At 38.6% G+C, this 22,036-nt stretch overlaps 1 protein-coding gene and 2 long non-coding RNA genes across 8 annotated transcripts in view; 1 reads left to right on the top strand and 2 right to left on the bottom strand.

Moving 5' to 3' along the window:
• Positions 1 to 4,493: 4,493 nt before the first annotated feature.
• pam (peptidylglycine alpha-amidating monooxygenase) overlaps positions 4,494 to 22,036 on the bottom strand; it is a 56,752-nt gene continuing 39,209 nt past the window's right edge. For 4 of the 5 annotated variants that reach the window (XM_082156846.1, XM_082156842.1, XM_082156843.1 and 1 more), the window contains 11 exons: positions 16,550 to 16,679; positions 15,080 to 15,196; positions 14,827 to 14,899; positions 13,374 to 13,584; positions 12,962 to 13,165; positions 11,444 to 11,562; positions 10,035 to 10,134; positions 9,836 to 9,889; positions 6,551 to 6,835; positions 6,404 to 6,466; positions 4,494 to 5,281 (listed from right to left, as the gene is read on the bottom strand). In XM_082156846.1, the coding sequence (XP_082012972.1) occupies positions 5,103 to 5,281; positions 6,404 to 6,466; positions 6,551 to 6,835; positions 9,836 to 9,889; positions 10,035 to 10,134; positions 11,444 to 11,562; positions 12,962 to 13,165; positions 13,374 to 13,584; positions 14,827 to 14,899; positions 15,080 to 15,196; positions 16,550 to 16,679 (1,535 nt within the window). In that variant the 3' untranslated portion in view covers positions 4,494 to 5,102. The remainder of the gene's footprint in view (positions 5,282 to 6,403; positions 6,467 to 6,550; positions 6,836 to 9,835; positions 9,890 to 10,034; positions 10,135 to 11,443; positions 11,563 to 12,961; positions 13,166 to 13,373; positions 13,585 to 14,826; positions 14,900 to 15,079; positions 15,197 to 16,549; positions 16,680 to 22,036) is intronic. The other variant, XM_082156845.1, reaches the window with a different exon arrangement.
• Positions 5,288 to 5,646, top strand: LOC309488628. Its single transcript, XR_014202222.1, has 2 exons — positions 5,288 to 5,492; positions 5,565 to 5,646. It is a non-coding gene; the product is annotated as an uncharacterized lncRNA (long non-coding RNA).
• LOC309488621 lies at positions 16,702 to 19,295 on the bottom strand. 2 transcript variants are annotated; one of them, XR_014202214.1, is made up of 4 exons: positions 19,175 to 19,295; positions 18,445 to 18,909; positions 18,324 to 18,408; positions 16,702 to 17,333 (listed from the first exon to the last, which is right to left on the bottom strand). It is a non-coding gene; the product is annotated as an uncharacterized lncRNA (long non-coding RNA). The 2 variants fall into 2 exon arrangements; XR_014202215.1 differs by having other exon boundaries at positions 16,702 to 18,408.

The raw sequence follows: 22,036 nt of genomic DNA on the forward strand, positions 1-22,036 counted from the left end.
CACAATAACAAACCAAGAATGCTTGTGATACTCAGAATCCCATGTCCCCAATTATATATCCGTACTACAACAGTCTGCTTACACATAGTTCCCATTTCAGAACATGACCAAACCAACTACAAAATACAAGTCAGTTCAGAGTGCCAAAACAGACTCAAAATGTTGCACTGCATGTATGTGTATAAGAGGTGGTGAACAAGGAGGAAGAGGATGACGAGAAAGAGCAAGGTGTGGAGAATGTTGTCGAGGCTGGATCTGGCTTTAGGGTTTTTCCCTTTGCCTGCAGAGATGATAGTGTCTGTGATGTGGACAAAGGGTTACACTTTATTGTAACATGTAGCTCCAAAGTTACTTATAGTTAGTAGAGTGTCTAAAGTGGACTATCGAAATAAAGTGTTACCGGACAAAGTCCTCAGGCTGGACCAACATGAAGACGTGATGCTGAAGCAGAGTAAATCTCTCACTGACCTTGATTTTGCAGTTGCACATCTCTTCTAAGTGTACATGCTTTTCATTTCATTTTTTACTGTAACCTTTTTGGCTTTTGCAGTTGGGTTACTGTATTTTTACAGTATGCAAGTGCTGAATATACAGACATTCAATAGGCTTACTATGCAATATTCAGTACAATACTATATAGTGTATACAGTATACAATTTATTCACCTTACTACTGTAATTTATCTTTACTATACATTTTTAGGTAATTGCTAAATTTGTTTACTTTGTTACAATATACTTCTTTCTGTAACTGCATGCTTTGGATTCTGTGTTCTCCGTTTTTTGATGTAGTGTCTAATGAATGATCTGTAGTGTTTATATATTGACTGATGTGAGTATGATCTGAAAGCGTTTGATTTTGAGCACAGATAAAATGGTTTTGTTGTTGATTGTTTGATTGTTTGAAGATTCAGAGGTTCTCTGAATGTGGTTTGAAAAACACACAGACACACATATCTTACTGTCTATATGAGGAGTTACAGTTTTTCTGAATTGCTAAAACACATTTCTTGAAACCATCATTGACTTTCTCAAAACCTTAAACACAAACCTGCTTCTCATGGTTCTGGAGCTATAGAAGTTAGTTCCTTCATGTCAAATTTATTATCTGATTTTACAAGATCCCTCTCCTTTACATTGGTTTCATTCTGTTAACAGTGATTAAAAAGGAAAATGAAGTAAGGGATTAATTCTATATCACATCTCTAATTACTTCTAATGTATGTATGTATGGGTGGATGGTTGGATGAATGGGTGGATAAATGTATGAATGGATGGGTAATGGATGGATGTATGAATGGGTGGAAGGGTGGATGGATGTATCAATGGGTGGGTGGATGGATGGATGGATGGGTGGATGATGGATGGGTGGATGTATGTATGAATGGGTGGATGGGTGGATGATGGATGGATGGATCAATGGGTGGATGGATGATGGGTGGATGATGGATGGATGGATGTATGTATGTATGAATGGGTGGATGGAAGGGTGGATGATGGATTGATAGGTGGATGGATGGATGGATGAGTGAGTGGATGGTTGTATGTATGAATGGATGGATGGGTGGATGTATGAATGGGTGGAAGGGTGGATGGATGTATCAATGGGTGGGTGGGTGGATGGATGGATGGATGGGTGGATGTATGTATGAATGGGTGGATGGATGGATGAATGGGTGGATGGGTGGATGATGGATGGATGGATCAATGGGTGGATGGATGATGGGTGGATGATGGATGGATGGATGTATGTATGTATGAATGGGTGGATGGAAGGGTGGATGATGGATTGATAGGTGGATGGATGGATGGATGAGTGAGTGGATGGTTGTATGTATGAATGGATGGATGGGTGGATGTATGAATGCGTGGATGGATGCATTGATGGGTGGATGGGTGGATGTTTGAATGGGTGGATGTATGAATGGGTGGATGGATGCATTGATGGGTGGATGGATGGATGGGTGGATGTTTGAATGGGTGGATGGATGGATGGGTGGATGTTTGAATGGGTGGATGGATGAATGGGTGGATGTATGATTGGGTGGATGGATGGGTGGATGTATGAATGGGTGGATGGATTGATGGGTGGATGTATGAATGGGTGGATGGGTGGATGGGTGGATGAGGATTTGTTCTTTGACACAGCGCTTTCCTGCTTTCCTTCTGAAGTGAACAGATTCTCCAGATCCAAAAACAAGCGATGAAGAAGCAGAAGCAAGTGATAGAAGATTGCTTACACATACGTATGTAAGCTAACGTGATCATCAAACATTCAACTGCATATAAATCTAAACTGCCTAATGTTACTGAATGAAATGTTTCCCATGAAGAGGAAATGACTGTGAAGCTTTGGGGGTGTTGATGCACTCATCTGTGTTTTCATCATCGTTCTGATTCCAACCTGCATTCAGTCTTTTACAAAAACTAGATTTTTTTGTTCAAAATGTTGCTTTGGTTATGAAACTTACCCACATCCAAGAGTTTATTAAAAATGATATGGAAATGTGGAAATGATCAAAAATGCTGGTACTGGCTTGCAACTTTTTAAAAATGTTGGCGGGGAAAGAGTTAATGTGCGTTCACCAAAAAGATTGTTTCCTGGCAATAGACCTGAAGGATGCATACTTTCATGTCTCGATCCTCCTCCGTCACAGACTTTTACTGAGACTGGAAAGGCGAGGATATTAGTATAAGGGTACTGAAGGACATCAGGACGCCCGCTCGTGAAATCAGGTCTGTGTTCAAAAGGACGAGAGCCGTCTCTTGTCTCGGTGTGGAGTTAGACTCTGTGTCACTGTCTGCAGAGTGTTGTGCTGCCGGACTCGATCAGGGGTCCAGTCTCAAAGGCTCCTGAGTCCTGGGTCATATGGCATATGTGAGTCCACAGTCACGCCACAGGGGTTGCAGTGCACACGATACTGCTTCAGCACTGGCTTCAGACTCCAGTCCTGAGATGGCCATGGTCCCTCGGCAGAAGTCTGGTCCTAGTCTGATCCTAGCCAGATCTTGCATTTCTACAGACTGGTGTAGTTTTGGAGCAAGTCTTCAGGCAGGTTGAGGTCAGAACACTGAGGTGCGTGAGCTTCAGGAGTCGGGACAGGGCCCAGGCTGAGGTGGCACATCAGTATTAGGCACCTGGGGGAGTTTTACCCCTTCTCCCACTAAATGCCAGCGTGATGTATCTCAATCTTCAAGCAGAAGGATCTGGATGAAATATTCTGAATGATATAAATCCACAATCTGACGTGATGCAGCCAGGAATAAATCACATCATGTTTGTTCATTTGACCAGAGGAGAACTGGTTTCTCCCAAGGTTTCTTCCTTCATTTCTGTCACTGATGGAGTTTGGGTTCTTGCCACTGTCGCCTCTGGCTCGCTTAGTCAAGGAACACTTAATATTCAACAGTATTATTGATCTGACTGTTGTATGAGAACTGAACTGAACTGTTTTCTCCAGAGCTGCTTCATAGATTAAAATGAACTCATTTCATAATTGATGATCTTTACAATGTCCTGAATAAACACTGAACTGAACAATGACTCTTTAGTCTTTTTAGAGCTGCTTTACAGCTGAACTGAACTTTGTTTGCATCATTGATCATTATTTTCCTGTTATCACTGTGTCTGTATCATCTAATCCAGTCCTTCAGCATTACTGAGAACTACAGGTGTGTGTGTGTGTGTGTGTGTGTTGGTGCAGGTTCGGGACTAAACTCTGCAGGACTGTGCATGGCTCCCCTGATTTAGACCGTAGTGACAGTCAGAATTGAAACAGGTCTTCATATTTTGAGTGATGAATAACTATTAGTGAGGTAAGATTGTGTGAGATGTCCTTCCAACTTTTCTTCTGTCCATATATGTCACCAATTTCAACACATTTATTGAATGGTTATTAATTTAGACTTTCTATCTTAACACCAGCATTGGTGAGATTCATTACACCGGATCAGTTTTGCCGTTCTCTGATCTGTTATTGTCGTTGGAAAGAGTGATCTGTGAATTTATATTTGTTTTCAATGGAGATTTGCAGGGGAAAACTTTTTAGATTTTTGTTTTGGTGTGAAAATGTGGAGTTAGATCTCTGGGGGTAAGATGACCCACTCAGAACTGTCTTGTTTTGGATTCTGTTACCTATAGGAAATTCTTTAGTCTTCATAATAGGCTATTTAAATGAGCAGAATGTATCTCTTTTGACACTGTTTTTAAAGTATCAAAATATACAGAGAATATCTGATTTAGTATTTTACAGAAATCAATCAATGGTGCCTTTTCTTTCAAAGTAAATTAGCAAATGTTTCCATTTATTTCCTGTAACAATATATTGAGTGATGCACCATCATCATCCTGTGCCTGCTGTAATAAATGCAGACTGTTTTTAATAGGTTCATTAAAATCATTAGCACTATAGTGTAGTGCAGTGCAGTGTGAATTTTCTAAAATTGATAATTCAATATACATTTAGGAAACTTTATACAACTGGTAGAAAGAAGTGATGCTTTGCAGACACTTTATTACACAAATAACATTGTTACTGAAAATAGTTTTCTTGCAATAAAACCTCATTATCACAACAAATATCAGACACATCTCACATTAGCTTTGAAAATGTAGCAAATACAGCCTTAAATATGTAGTCATCTTTTTTTCTTATTCTTTTATACGATGCAAAAGAACCGAACTCAAATCACAGGTGACAGTAGCAGCTCTTAAATATGTGGCACATCTGTAGTAATATATAGGTGCTGCGAAGGCGAAACACGTAAAAGGCACAAACATACAGAAATGTTATGACACAAAATGCCTGAATTATATATTAATTGCACTGCTATCAGATTGATAAATTATTGGAAGAGATTGACTAGCTGTTCATCATTAAAACTAAATAAATAATCTACGTTTACCCTCCTGTTAAAAAATTATAATCAATTGTCTTTATCCTCAAAATGACCAGTGCTTTGTATCTCCACGTGGTCCCTTAAAATCATAAATTAAAGTGGCAGTCGTAGGTCTCAAAGAGAACGTTTTCACACAGAAGATAAAATGTTTCAGCAGCCGATACAAACGATTACAGGGGAGCTTAGAGTCGGTCCCGACAGCGCTTAGGACGAGGACACCGGGGGTGGCGGAGCGGAGTACTCTTCATTCTCAGAGTCGGTCCCGTCCTCCTCGTCCTTCTCCAGGTCGCTGCCCTCGGTGCTGAGCCGGTCGAAGCCGTGCCGGGTGTAGCCTTTGTGCGAGGCGAAGAAGTTCCCCAAGTTCAGGCCTCCTGCAGCTTTGCCTGTGGACGAGAGAGACAGAGAAAGAGGGTTAATTAATAAATGTTGAAATTAATTTTAACTAGTATTGTTCATTCTTAGTTCATGCTAACTAATGTTAACCAATGAACCTTATTGTAAAGTGTTACCAAATTATTTTACGTTCTCTTTATGAATGTTTTAAAGCGTCAGAGATTTGTGTCAACGATTTCATAAAAAAACATCTTGATTTGTGTTTCGAACGATGTCTTACAGGTTTGGAATGTCGTGAGAGTGAGAAAATGATGACAGAAGAAATTATTTTAGTAGAACTATCCCTTTAATTTTGTAAAGTTATCACAAATCTGTTTTTTGTTTTGTCATTATGTGGTATGGAGTGTCGACTGAATTTTTTTAATTTCAGCATAAGGCTGTAATATCACAAAAATAAAGGGGTCTGAATACTTTCTGACTTTCACATTCTGTGTAATTCTTCCAATAGTGTCTGTATAAATACAGTAAGATACATTTTGTAATATAACTAAATACTTTACTGATTAGCAGTTAACTTGGCGAAGAATACGGAAAAAAGTACAGTTATCTACACCAGGGTTATTATCATTAACAAAAACCTTAAAAAAACATTTTAATTAATTGAAATAAAATAATAACTCACAAAAAATATTGAAAAAAAACCTACATATTTTATTAGGGCTAGCACGGCAACATTTCTTATTTTTGTATAGTTTAAGTACTAAAATAATTAAACTAAAACCAGTATAGACATAAAAAAAAAAAAAAGACAATTAAAAAATCTAATTCAAAATACTAACAAAAACTATAATAGTGATACTAAAATAATGCTGATGTGTTCGATGTCACAAACACATTGCCAAATTGTTATTTTCTTGATTGTTACTGCAGCTTCTCTGGACTTAAGTGTGTATTTTTAGAAACTATATATGTTTTGTGCTAGTATTTATATGCATTTAAATATCTGAAACACAAAGTCGAGATGTGAAATCAGATTTGACTTCAGCCGTATGGTTTCGTCCCGCACTGAACCGGCTCCAGAGACCAGCCACAAGAAAGAGTTACGACACACACACATTTCTGTTTCAGAAGCAAGATGACCATGACGTCAATAATCCCTCTATCTCTCTTACCTCTGATTTTACCCAAGATTCCACCTGTAGATCCTGATGGCTCCATCTTCACTTGACAATCTTCTTAAAAGTAGAAATCGATCAAAAACTATCCGACATACAACACATGGCATGAACAAGACTGTCATGGACAAATTCCACAATTACCACTGTACATCCTGCCCTTCCTCCAGCGGATGAAGACCCCGATGGCGATCACGACCACCAATGGGATGAGCAGTAGAGTGGTGATGACAGCAGGTGACACGCCCTGAGCGCTCTGATTGGCCACGCTCGGGAGCTTCTCCTTCTCCTTATTCTCCTCAGGAGCTGCCAGCGGCTGCTGATGCGCTTTCTGCGCCGGCTCCTCCATCTTCTGCACAGCGGCCACCGGAGACAGGGCTGGAAGCTTGGGTAAGGGCTTCAGATTGGCCTGCACAAACGTCTCAGTTTCTAAAACACAAGATAACAACCAATGGAATATTGAGTACCAATTTGAGGGAATGCTTAACTGTTATGAAAACAGGTGAAATATGACTAATGTTTTCTTGACTGCTTTTGGTAGTTTCACCCATGAAGTCAATTGTGGAATTTTTCTAATAATAATGTTTATTTATATAGCGCCTTTCCAACACCCAAGGTCGCTTTACGAAGATAGGTTAAGGAACAGAACCAAATAAACATCAAAGCAAAATACACATACCAAGGGCAGAAAGTAATATACAGAAGTCGCTAACAAAGTTATGTTAAAGATACAAACAAAGAGGGATTCAAACAAATATCATATCCATAACAAAGTACAATTGCTGAAGAGTAATATTCAGAGAAAATACGTGTTTTTAAAAGGTTTTTGAAGGAGAGAAGGGTAAATGCTTGATAAGTAAGTAGGACCAAGGTTATGGAGAGCTTTGTAAGTGAGAATTAGAATCAGTATAAACCGGAAGCTAATGAAGGTGATAGAGGATTGGAGTAATGTGCTCATTCTTTCCTGTGTGAGAGATCAAGCGGGCTGCGGAGTTTTGAACATATTGTAATCGTTTGATATTTTTAACTGAAAGGCCATAAAGAAGTGAGTTACCGTAATCTAGTTGAGCTGTGACAAATACATGTATAACGGTTCATGCATCCTGCAGACTAAGAGAAGATCGAATATGAGAGATATTACATAGGTGGACAAGCGGTCTTTACCACTTTACCAATGTGATCATTAAATGAAAGAGTGGAATCAATGAGAGCGCCGTAGAGCCGTATGTCGTAGAGGGCATTATCAAGTCACCATCCAAATCTATCAGCTGACCGGATAATTAAGATACCACAGATTTAGAGCCGATCAATATTACCTCCGTTTTACTTGAGTTAAATTTAAGGTAATTTGCCTCAAGCCAAAGCTTGAGTTCCTTGATGCAAGTTGTTAATGTAGGCAGAGGAAACACTGAGGTGGGAGGTATACATCTGAATGTGATCAGCATAACAGTGGAAGTTAAACCCATAGCGTTTAATAATTTGTCTAACATATAAATAGTGAAAAGAAGAGGGCCCAAGACAGAACCTTGAGGGACACCAGAACTGATGGATTTGGTGGATGATTTTGCTTCTGGTATATAACAAATTGTTGCCTCCCTGTCAAACCATTGTCCCTGTCATTCCAATTGTTGCCTCCCTGAGGAAAACCAGTCAAAGGCTGTGCCAGTAATTCCAATTGCTGAAAGCTGTGACAGGAGTATCTCAGGACTAATAGTGTCAAAAGCTGAGGTCTAGCAGAAGGAGAGCGCCAGAATCAGAAGCTAGGAGGAGATCATTAAGAGCCTTAACCAGGGCTGTTTCAGTACGGTGTAACAGACGAAAGCCAGACTGGAAAGGTTATGTGCTGTTAAATGAGGTTCAGTGTACCTGCCATATCATTGATGGTTGCAGGATGTGTTTGACATAAGGCTCAGAGGCACAATATGCCCTTTATGAAGGTTTCATTGCTTCATTGATGACATACTAAGATCATTATTTCAAGAGCAGCACTGAAACCTTCACAAAGAGCATATTGTGCCTCTGAGCCTTATGTCAAACACATCCTTCAACCATCAGTGATAGGGCAAGTACACTGAACCTCAGTCCTTTCTTAATGCAGTGTATGGGCCCTATTTTAACGATCTGAAACGCAAGTATCAAGCGCGAAACGCAAGTAACTTTGTGGGCGGGTCTTGGGCACTGTTGCTATTATACCGACGGGATAAATGACTCTTGCGCCCGACGCAAATCTAAAATGGGTTGGTCTGAAGTAGCTTCATTACTCATAGGTGTGGTTTGGGCGTAACGCGAAATAAACCAATCAGAGCGACATCTCACATTCCCTTTAAGAGCAGGCGCTCTTGTTCCATGGCGGATTGATATTATAACGGCGGATTTGCCAGGCGCGCGCCAGCAGCGGTTCACAGCCGTGGAGACCGACGTTCTCGTCAGGGCCGTAAAACACAGAGAAGTGACATTGGGGATGGAGAAACACACCCAAATTAGCTTCGGTTAAATAGGCGTATATTAATTTGGGTAAATGTGTAAGCTAGATTTATGCCTATTTTTTCACATCCTCATGGACACAACAATGATTTCCCTCGTGTGGTAATATTTTTCCTTGTAATAATGTATGATTTGCAAAAATGAGAACTGCTGCTTCTGTGTAGATGAGAGAATCAAAGTGTATGTGCGTTGTGCACACGCTACATTGATTATGGCCAAGCATGCGCCCCTAAAATAGCATATGAATAACATGCGCAACGCACCACTGACTTTAGACTAGGTTTTTCCTGGTCAGTGGCGGAATTGTTTTCTAAACCTGCAAAATAGCACCAGGGAACGTTTGCGCCGGAACACGCCTCCTCTTTTCGCTGCACTGCCCCCCGGGAGCGCAAGTTCACTCCTTAGTTTACCGGCGTGCGTCTGTGGAGGGAAAAGTCCGCTGTGCACGGGTGCAAAATAGGAATGATACATGCGTCGGTGTACAAAGTCAATTGCACTGGGTGCAAGATAGGGCCCTATATGTTTCCGCCTGTCTTGGCCAATCACAAATAGTGTGTTTTCTCAAGTTTTAAAGGAAAGGCAGCACCAAAATGAGAGTTTAATTTAGAAGCCCATACACGTGAAATGTTTAAAATTTCCAATTGGTAAATATAAGCCCCTTAAATGTAACATCGAACCTTTAGTAATTAACAAATTATTTACAAAAATTCCATGCTCTGCTCTGAGAACTGGAATTAGCATTAGGCTAGTACAACCACTGTTTGTATATGCTCTTGTTTCGGGAAGTCAGATGCTAGTTCTACCTTCTCTATGACATCACGCACATTGTTAAAGACGGCTAGCGATGATTGGTCGGGAAGCTACGGGTAGTCTGACATGTTTCATGTCCACGACATGACATTAGTACTCAAAATCACATAATCTGACACAGTGACGTGACATTACCTTCAATTTCTTGGACCTCAATTCCACCTTTTTTAACGGAGCGATGTTCTGCTTCTGAAATGAGGGAAAAAATCTTCAAGCTTAATTTTTTGTTGTCAGAAGAGACAAAAAGCATAGCTTTTCTCATGTACATATTTTTATTTGAAATGTTATACTGCTATGTTTACATATTAGTATATTTATATATATTATAACTTACTTGAAGACTGAACAAACTTCATTACAGAATCTGATCCTGCGTCTCCAACAAAGACGCTCCCATCTGCTGTAACAACAATGTCATGTGGTAATTTAAATTCCTAAAGGAAAAACAGAAGGAAAAGACCTCAGGTGTCAGAACAAAATATAAGAACGGGTAAATAGATCCATAACAAGACATTATATTTTGTTGCAGCAATACGGAATATTGCTAATATTGCTTGTTTTTCCTCATTTGGTAAATCGGTGTGGCCAAAAGCATCTACTAAACGAATAAATGTGAATGTTAGGCGTAGAGAGTAGAGAAACCTATAACTCTATATATATTTGCTTATTAGCATGAAAATAAATCCTAAAGAAAGATGTGAGCACTCCTTAAACATCATTATCACTCTTCTTTAAATCCCCAAAAAAGACAAGCTTTAAAGGCGCAGTAAGCTATTTCTGAGAAAAGCTGTTGATATTTGAAATCACCAAAACACATGCCCTACCCAAAAGCTCTTTATAGCTCCGCCCCCAATGCAACGCAGGCACCTCCGCCATAATGAGTGGACACACCCCCTAATGTGTGGACACGGCCCCTAATGTTGATTGGCTACAAGTGTGATGTGCTGCTCGGTTTGATCCACTTTCAACAGTGTTTCTCAGAAATCGCTTACTGCACCTTTAAGCCAGACAGGAAGCCACAGCGCTGTCTGATGAGAATGAGAAGGCAAGAGGATGCTATTATTAGCAGATTAGAAAACAAATCTCATACTGGTGTTTCAAGAGATTTAGGATATTTAAACAAATCTCTAAAAGCACAAGATCAGAGCGATAAACGGCACAACAGTTAGATATATAATGGTTTTGCTCATATACATTTAGACTCATGCTTCTTTCTTGCAAGTGTGTCTATCTGTTTTGCATACTGTTTCCCCCCCCCACAAATAAATGATATGAATTTATCCTCTTATTTGCAGACATAACGTGTCATCAGCATCTAATCTGAACTTGTATTTTCTGCTAAAGCCTCTACCGTCAGTGGCGCACCGTTTTGACCTCCACATGAAAAGAGTTGCAGGAAGCAGTTGTACAGTACATACACATACAAGATCAGTCTCCATGCTGTGTGTTTATTTCCACCCATGTAATCTAATGAAAATATTCATGTCTGAACAATGGCTTCACTTTGTAAGGTAAATGAGTTGAAATAGTTTGAAACAAAGTTAGCTATTTGTGCAACACTGCTACCATTGAACTCTGTATTGGGCAACGTTGATCAGAAAGAGTTTTTACTATGTGCTGTTAACAACTAACATACAGCTCTCAGCAATATCACTGCTCCTATCATGAAGAGCACTTCAAGCGGGTTTTGAGGAATGTTGTGTTGTGCTCAGCAGGGTTGTGTAAATATTTCTTAATCAGCACCTGTGTGTCTGGACTGAAGGAATCCAGGATTTCCTTGGTGGAATAACTGATAACAAACCCTTGAAGAGGAGCAGACTGCCCATACGGAGCTTCTCCATTCACTGCGTAGATGAGACCGCCTGCAACAACACATGAGCAACATGACTGCAGAGTCTACATTACTACTGAGTTTGGTTTAGCGTCAGTCGTTGAAGGATTTGTATGTTTTTTAAACATGTATTCACATTATAGATCAAAGGACATGTGAATTCACATGGTTAGGATCGAGATGCTCAGTGAACTATTGAGCTTTATGAAATGAATGACATTAAATCCAAATGTTCATTCATTTATATTTACTCATAAGTCATACCAAAGACTTTCTTCTGCTGAACGCGAAGGGATACATAAAGCTGCAATCAGCAATACAGGGTCAAGCATGACAGTAGCAGATCAGTTACACGAACATTTAACCGGACATGGCATCCCCTGGTGATCATTTTAGGAAAAGCCATGAAAATCCTTATGTAGAATCATAACATAACACAACTGCTAATAACTGCAATAACCAGTAGGTGTCATGATCATCCAATTAATAGGAAATTGACAGGGCATTGTGACATTTACACACATAAAGTTGTGTGTCAATTTGCCAAAGCACTCCCTGAGTGGAATTATCAATATGTGACCCGGGACCACAAAACCAGTCACATGTGTGAATTTTTTTAAATTGGGATTTATACATCATCTGAAAGTTGAATAAATACACTTTCCATTGATGTATGGTTTGTTAGGATATGACAATATTTGGTCGAGATACAACTATTTCAAAATCTGGAATCTGAGAGTGCAAAAAAATCAAAACATTGAGAAAATCGCCTTTAAAGTTGTACATTTATGTTCATGATTGTGCTGCATTCACTCACAAAAATAAATGTTTAATATATTCACGGTAGGAAATTTACAAAATATCTTCATGGAACATGATCTTTACTTAATATCCTAATGATTTTTGGCACAAAAGAAAAATCGATAATTTTGACCCATATAATGTATTGTTGGCTATTGCAGCAAATATACCCGTGCGACTTATGACTGGTTTTGTGATCCAGGGTCACATATGGTTTGGTTAATCAAAATCCTGTAGCTTTTCCGGCATTCTGTTAAGATGATCTGACACAGATTTGGTGAACGGAGGGATTCACTTCAGCATCAGCCAAGGAATCAGAAGAAAAAATTATGTTTCTAGACCATACAGTTCAAAAGTTAACGGCAGAAACATAAATGCAACTTTGCCATTTTGGTTGAACTATGGTTGCTATCGAACTATGGTTCGAAATTTGACTCATGACTCCAACAAGTCTTTGTGCTTTTCCTAAATTTCTCCTTTTGTGTTCCACTGAAGAAAGTTATACAGGTGTGACATGAGTACATTATGACAAACTATTCCTGTGGTGCTGCAGTCTAATTCCAACTTGAAATTTACATGACAACGTAATAATAAAAAGATCAGATTTATCATGCTCTCTGCATGCATACCTTGGACAGGCGAGTATGCGATGGCAAATACTTCTCCTCCAAACACGTCTTTTTTGATCTCCTTCACAAACTCGCCAGTCTCTGCCATGAAGCACTGAATCCGTCCATTGTCCCGGTCGGCCACACACAGCTCCCGTTTATCCGGCAGGAACGCCAGGCTGTGTGGGATCCTGAACGGGACACGCCGCTTTCTGTCCGAGGAGCCTATGCCATCAGCAAAAAAATCATTATTAATAAAGTCTTAAAGCTAAACTATCCAAACAGTGTTCTGAAATATCAACCAGGTGTTGGATGTTCGCCTTACTGAATCAATTCTAGTTAAGCTGTATCATACCTAGCAGCAATATCAGAGTATTGGTAATTGTAAAGGTTTTGTAATATCATGTCTGATAAAATATTGTGCCACGTGTACCTGCTCCCCAGTGTGAGATATATTTGCCCTCTGGTGAGAATTTGAGGATCCTGGAATTGCAGTATCCGTCTGAGATGAAGATGTTTCCAGTAACAGGGTCCACGGCCACATCTGTAGGTTGGCAGAAATGATTCTTGTCACTTCCTGGTTCAAAAGCTTCTCCCAAGACCAGAAGCTGCTGGTCTGTGCCGCTACTGCTCAGCTTGAATACCTAGATATGGAGAAAGAACGCTTCAATCGCACCAACTTTATTATAGTTTAAGAAGTCATATTCCTCATTTTGCTTGACCATTATGATGTGTTTTTTATTATATATTTGTTTCTCACACAATCAATACATTTCCTTTGCCATTCTGATTAACCTTTTTACATCCACTGACATTTCTGTCTTATTTTTGTGGACCTCTCATTAAAATCAGCGTATGAGGAGTCCAAGTTTGAAACAGAATTTGAACAATATAGCTATATATATATATTTATAATGTATATTTTATTTATAAAGTTCAGTGTTATTTTACATTTGATTACTTTCTGTACCTGAATACTTGAAAACCTTAAAACTGATTATTTCAATCGTATATTTGTATATTCAATCGTATAATATGCGATTGCTCATTTTTCATTTTTTTTGTTCTTTCTTTTAATAACTGAGTGTTTACTTGTCTTTAATAATGATTGAAATGTATATTAGTTAGGCTAGTTGTTTTTCCATGATATTTTTAAACCACAGGCAAACGTTAGTGTTCTTCTAGCATGTTAATTTGTGTTTATGATATTCATCTACAATTAAATGTTTTGCAATAAGATGTGAATAATATCCGTTTTTTTAGTTGTTTTTTTACCCTATTGGAATCGAAATATGGAATTGATAAGAATCTGAATTGATAATCAGAATCAAAATCGTTCAAATTCAAACGATACTCAACCATTGTATCTTGACTGAACACACCCATATTGAAAATGTGAATTCTGAAGCAGTGTATTTTTGAATAAATAAGCATCTAATAAGTAATTAGATAAGAAAGCTTGGGATGTGAGTGTGTGCAGATTACACTGTAGAACACAACGTCAAAGTATCGCAGAGTTAAGCTTATCACAGGATTTATTTCACTCATAAAATAAAAAAACTCATTATAAGACCCGATAGGAAAATCTCGAAGGAACCAGCGGCAAAATAGACTTCCGAGTTCTGACGTCATCCCTGTCCCACTCTATTGGTTAATATTAAAAGTGCCACAACTTCTATTGTGTAGATAACCAACACACAGCTAACTGACGCTTAGTGCCAATAAAAACGAAGAGTTTCCCAATATAATATATGACTTGTACCAAACATAGCTAAATCACCCCACTCGACTAAACCTGGTTTCACTCAAGTTTTTTTTTCCGTTTTTCATTTGGATATTAAGATATCTAGTAGCGGGGTTTCTTAAGTTCATTGGAGTGTCTGTACCTGATGAAGTGCTACATCGGTCACCCAGTAATTATCGTTCTTGTCTGTAGTTATTCCATGCGGCAGATAAAACCTGTTCAAACAAACATCTCATTATCAACAAGCACAATGACTCAAAGATAGAAAAAAATAGCAGTCGAGTGTTTACACAGCGTCACTGATTATAAACGGGAGGATTCCAGTCTGTCAAACTGCATTGTGCCGCATCTCTGAACTGTAGACACGCTGCCATAACAGCATCTCATGGACTTACATATTCCTCCCTGAAGCTCTGAGCACTCGTCCTTTGACTGGATCCACCACCATGATGGCGGGCTGCTGGATGGGGCCCAGTTTCTTCTGCTGGTACATGCCATTCATATCAAAGGAGCTGCAGGAGAAAAATACTTCATTATACAATAACAGCATATTGTTTATCAGCAGTATTTGCATCTTTACAGGAATAGTTCCCTGTCACGATTTACATTCATGTTGTTCCCTTCTTTCTATTCTGGAACAAAAAGAAACTGAAAGAATGCCTGTGCTTTTCATGACATGACCTAAATGCAGATGGGTGCTGTCTAGCTTCAAATACGGCAAAAAAGCACTGCCAACTTATTCATTTTATTCCAAGTTCTTCAAAATCATATCAAAGATTTGTGTGAGAAAAAAGGCTGAAGTTTAGTTGTCGAATGTCATCGAACCTGAAGTATAGCACACACATCATATGAACCACTTCCATGTTCCTTTTTGTGTTATATTTGGAACTATTGCATGGAGAACAGAAACATGGACATTCTGCTGAAAACGTACTTCTCAGAAAGGACTAAGTCAGAGATTGGGACTTGGTTGAGTAAATGATGACAGATTTTTTTTTTTTACTGGGTGAACTGCAAAAATCATAATTCAAATATGCAAATCATAATTCAAATTGCAACGGACAGTTCATTAAAAAATTCTGTCATCATTTATGCACCCTCATGTCATTCCAACCCCCTTCAGAAGACTTCAGATGATCCATACGGATGTATTTTACAATCACTTCACAAACTTTTTGAAGCTTAAATATTTTGTTTGTGTGATGATGAAAAATGATGAGAGAATATAAAAAATATATTCATTTGTGTTCTGAATAAAAGACCCACTGTGGTGAAAATCCAGGTTTTAATGTTTGGTGTTATTAATGTGCTTTAAGACAAACCACCTCCACCATCACAAACTAACTTGTAACCAATCAGATCAACGTGTGATCGTCAACCAGTGGATCTCTGAGCTGAGTGAGTGAGTGGAGGCGGGGCTCATTTGCATATTCATAGAACCGCGTATACTAAATGAGGCAAGGGTGTCGAGTTACATTCAAGATATTTTAAGGCATCAAGACATTTTTTACAGGAAAAAAACATTTAAATGTGTCATTTTGGTGATCAAAGAAGAGTTTTAAGGGATAAAATGATTGACTACGGGGGACTTTAAGGATTTGGAAGGACATGAGGGTGAGTAAATGATGACAATGCAATGGTAGCATTTCCTTTATATAACCTTTCATCAGACAGTAACATTATGCCAATGACAACTTCATGAGAAAAAGGTCAGTGTTCATTACATGTCTAGACAGAGCTCAATTCTACATCAGCAATGTTTATCGCTTAATATGCACAAATTCTCTTAAAACATTTTTTTTGTCCAGAGCCTTTGGGTGGAGAATGCTTAAATGTATGGAGTGGGTTAATATTCCAGAACGTACTCCCTTCCCCATATGTGATCTCCTCTGTGGAAGATGATCAGGTCACCCTTAGAGTTGAGAGCCAGACCAGACACCTGTCCAAACTGCAGCTCCGCCTCAGGCCAGTCTGACACCTCCACCAGATGGGCACCTGCACACACACACACACACACACACACACACACACACACACACACACACACACACACAATTTAATATAGGTTTGGATTTGAACATGGAATGAATGAAGAATGAGAAAGAAAAAACATTTAAAATCTGAGGGTTCTGGTTTGAAACAACACAGACATCTATCGAAGGTTTTAATAGTTTTGAGCACCATTGATTCACATGAATGGATCAGCGGAGCACAAAGAGAACTGGCTCAAGGGTCTAAAAATAAAAAGACTGTAAAGAATAATAATACATTAATTATTGATCCACATTGAAAAAATAATAACCTGTTGGCAAACTAATGAAAACAGCCTCTGAATAAGTTTGTCATGTAAAAAGCAGAATAATGACCACATCAGATCATGCATCAGTGCATCATAATCACACAAGCCCCTCGACTGAGCCTGGTTTCTCCCAAGGTTTTTTATTCTCCATTTCTGTCACTGATGGAGTTTGGGTTCTTATCACTGTCGCCTCTAGCTTGCTTAGTTGGAGAAACTTAATATTAATATTCAGCAATATTATTGATCTGCCTGCATTGACACCATTGTATGAGAACTGAACTGAGCTGGACGATGACATCACTGTTTCCTGCAGAGCTGCTTTTAGGGATGCACCGATGTGGCAATTTTGGCTGATACTGATAACCGATAACTCTTTATATTTGAAAGCCGATAACCGATATATTGGCCGATAAATCTAAATCCAAATTTTTTTATATTTCATTTCATTTAAAGTCCTGATTACAAAAACATAAAAAGCCATGTCCCAAGCACGCAATTATATATTATATATCATTATAATTTTATGTAGTCTATATGATAGTACGTTGCACTTAACTATATTTTCCTTTTTTGAAGTGATTCCAATCATATTTCAGGCAAATGAAACCCATCATGATGAACAGTGCGCATCTGAAGTGTCTCAGCTGAAGGAAATAATACATTATTTATCGGCTTTAATATGTTGGCCCTATAATGATAACATTAAAAATGGACATATATCGTCCAATACCGATATGGTGTCCAACATATCGTGCATCCTTAGCTGCTTTATAGATGAAATGCATTAATTTAGTAATTGATGATCTTTACAACGGAACTGAATCAACACTGAACTGACCTCAGCTGAACAACAGCCGAAATGCATAATTTTCCTGGTATCTCTGTAAAGCTGCTTTGAAACTATTTGTATTGTATAAAGCGCTATATAAATAAAGGCGACTTGACTTGACTTTTACACCGCTAGACGCGACACAATAGAGACATTCTGCATGTGAAACATCATAAGTCAACCTGTACTCGACTCCTGTATCTGAACACCTTTATGAGCTGAACTCTAGTGGGAAATGAGGAATTAGTGTGGATTGCAGGGCACTAAAAACTATACACTATGCACTTATACTATACACTCACTTATACTATAAACTATTGTTAAATTAACACTATGCACTTATATTATGCACTTTTACTATGCTCCATGCACTTATACTATACACTATGCACTTTTACTATGCTCCATGCACTTATACTCTACACTATGCACTTTTACTATGCTCCATGCACTTATACTATGCACTTAGACTATGCACTATGCACTTAGACTATGCACTTTGCACTTAGACTATGCACCATGCACTTATACTATGCACTTAAACTATGCACTATGGACTTATACTATGCACTTATACTATGCACTATGCACTTATACTATGCACTTATGCACTATGCACTTATACTATGCACTTATGCACTATGCACTTTTACTATGCACCATGCACTTATACTATGCACTTATACTATGCACTATGCACTTATACTATGCACTTATGCACTATGCACTTATACTATGCACTTATGCACTATGCACTTTTACTATGCACCATGCACTTAGACTATGCACTTATGCACCATGCACTTATACTATGCACTTATACTATGCACCATGCACTTATACTATGCACTATGCACTTATACTATGCACTTTTACTATGCACCATGCACTTATACTATGCACTTTTACTATGCACCATGCACTTAGACTATGCACTTATGCACCTTGCACTTAGACTATGCACTTATACTATGCACCATGCACTTATACTATGCACCATGCACTTATACTATGCACTATGCACTTTTACTATGCACTTTTACTATGCACCATGCACTTTTACTATGCACTTTTACTATGCACCATGCACTTATGCACTATGCACTTTTACTATGCACCATGCACTTAGACTATGCACTTTTACTATGCACTTTTACCATGCACTTTTACTATGCACTTTTACTATGCACCATGCACTTATACTATGCACTTATGCACTATGCACTTTTACTATGCACCATGCACTTAGACTATGCACTTAGACTATGCACCTAGACTATGCACCTAGACTATGCACCTAGACTATGCACCTAGACTATGCACCTAGACTATGCACCTAGACTATGCACTTATACTATGCACTTATACTATGCACTTATACTATGCACTTATACTATGCACTTTGTCAAGGGTTGGAAACTACGAGGAGGAATAATCACTGACACGTGACAATAGCTAAAGAGGTGTTTGTATTTAATTTAAATAAAGTCCCTCAAACTTGCATACGGATGTACATTTTAAGTTAGGAGCTATAAATATTATTAAACTGTGAGATTATAACCTGCGCTAGCGCACAGATCTGATAAACCATTAGCGTGACCCGAGGTGCGCACTCCTGTGATTATTCCTCCACGTGCCTGGATTGTAGACCCCGTGCACTTTGTACTCAACCGTCTATTGTACTTTTGAACTTTATTTAGTTATTTTGGTTATTAAAGGTTATTTTGTCATTCAAGATGGTAGTCTGATGCCCCTGCCCTCGGTTACGCAAGGAAAGCTGTGACAGCTGAGTGCAATGAAGTGTCCAACACTTTGTTTTTCCGGTTAATTAAGTGCATCATCTGGGTTATTTAAGTGCACTTCTTCTTTCTGGAATATCAGCGTGATCACACTACTCACACTACTTACACTAAAACAGCATAGAATAGAGCACAAGTAAGCAAACTGGGACACACCTAAGGTGTATAGTGTGCTTAGACTGCCAACTGTCACTTTTCAGCAGCAGCGCTTCAATGTGACGACATACCATTGAACCATACCATTATTTACATGCGTGTAAATAATGTCAAGAAAACATGTCTTTCTCGAAGTTGTCCTCAAACAGATGGACTGGGTGTGAATCAGTATTAAGAATCCTTCACTGAACAAACTCACAACTGACCACTAAACTGCAAGATATCAATAACTTGTTCCCTGTAAACAATGATAAACCTGCTAAACACCCAAAGATGTCAATGATATCTATTATTCTTTATTTACAGAGTCCCCAGAAGAAATTGTACATAAGAGACATTTAAAATGGATGAATGTATTTCATTCTATTTAACAAAGTATCAAACCAAGTGTCATTATGTAAAGAAAATATAGAATGTTTGTTCGAGTTCAAACTAAAAAACTATTTATATATGGTCAAAAATTAAGGCAAAAAATATTTGCCTAGTATCTGTACTAAGAAACATAAAACCACATTTATTTACTCTTTTTGCATATGCCATAATTCTGAAATGGAAGAAGTCCATTTAAACAACCAGGAGTCTTCCTAGAGCTGGCTGAACAATGAGACTGCCGGTGAGAAGGGCCTTGGTGAAAGAGGTGACCAAGAACCTGATGGTCACTCTGGTTGAGCTCCAGAGATCACGAGTGGAGATGGAAGGAACTTGCAGACGGACGACCATCAGTGCAATACTCCTCTGATCCGAGCTTTACTGAAGAGTAGCCAGCTCTCTGACTGTGAGAAACTATATTGAAGGTTGACCCTCCAACAGGACAAAACGCCCCTAAGCACACAGCCAAAGCAATACAAAAGTGTCTATAGGGATAACTCCCAGCCAGAGCCTGGATTTGAACCCAATTTAACCCCTCTTTAGAGACTTGGCTGCCCAAGGATGGTCACCAACCAACCTGACAGAGCTTGAGAGGATCTGCTCAGAAATATGGCAGAAAATCTCCAAAGGAGGGCAAAGCGTGTTGCATCATACCCAAAAAGAATTGAGGCTGCTTAATACTAAATACTGAGTTAAGGGTCTGAAAATTTATGTCAGTCTGAATTATTTTTTTTTTATGAGCAAAGTTATCACAAAATAAGCATTTTAGGGCTGCAACATAACAAAATGTGAAAAATTCTGAGTGATAATAAAACATGATGATATTTCTCACCAATATGAAAAGCTATCTCACGATATCAGCATGAAGGAGTTGAGTTTGTGTCTTTTACAGCTTATGATAATTCATATTCAAGGTAGAACTAAAGTGACAGCATTTTTTGTCAAGACCATGCAAAATACCGGACGTGGCACATCCCACAGACGAGAACACATCATCAGACCGTTCTCTGAGGCTGCATGATATATTAAGACCATTTAAAAGTCACAATAAAGCATAGTACTGTTGTGAAATCACAAACGCTGCGATTCAATTAAACATATATGCGCTGTTGTATTGTTATCATTCACACGCGCACATGCGAGGAGCACGTCTCAGCAGCTCGGTTAACAAACTCCAGCTCTGCATCTGCTGAGAGTTTGATTATAATGTTTATCTGGGAATGCAACGTGCGCCATTTCACCAGATTTGTAACATAATGATAATTAAACACACCAATACAGGAGAAAACATCAATATGTTTCTAAATATGCAAATTGTTGTTCAATTTGAGCCATTTTCAAAATAAAAGTCTGTGTGGCAAGTATTCGCTGAGTTTTGGTTCATATTTGTCACGCGTTTCAAAAAGAAGTTCACAAGCAAATAAAAGTACCCTACAGTTTTGAATGATGTATTGCTCGTTTCTGTATAACAGAAAATGTATTTTAAGTTGTTTTCCGCTGCTTCCGTGCCGGCGTGTCCATCGACCCCATAGGATTAAACCCTTGCTCTGATGTTATGATGTCCACATATTGTTGTTCAAGAAATTAGATTGGCAGTAGCATTTCTATCATAAAGAAGTGTCCAAATATTAAAGATATTTTTTAATGAAATGTTGTTTGGCCAGAACTGATCATGCTGTAAAGTGTAACAACAACAATCACAGGCCGTTGGCCTGTACTCTGTACTCTAATCACAGGCCGTTGGCCCTCTGGAGGCATTTGTTATAATATGTAATGTACAGAAGTTGAGTGGTGTTCAGTAAAAGCATATGATTACTCGCTTTTGATACTTTATTTGAATCAATTATTATTGCCTCATTGTTATTGGATATGTATTTAAATAGTTTTAAAGGCTGTTCAC

This window comes from Leuciscus leuciscus, assembly GCF_965113295.1.
Source record: "Leuciscus leuciscus genome assembly, chromosome: 24".
Taxonomy (NCBI): domain Eukaryota; kingdom Metazoa; phylum Chordata; class Actinopteri; order Cypriniformes; family Leuciscidae; genus Leuciscus; species Leuciscus leuciscus.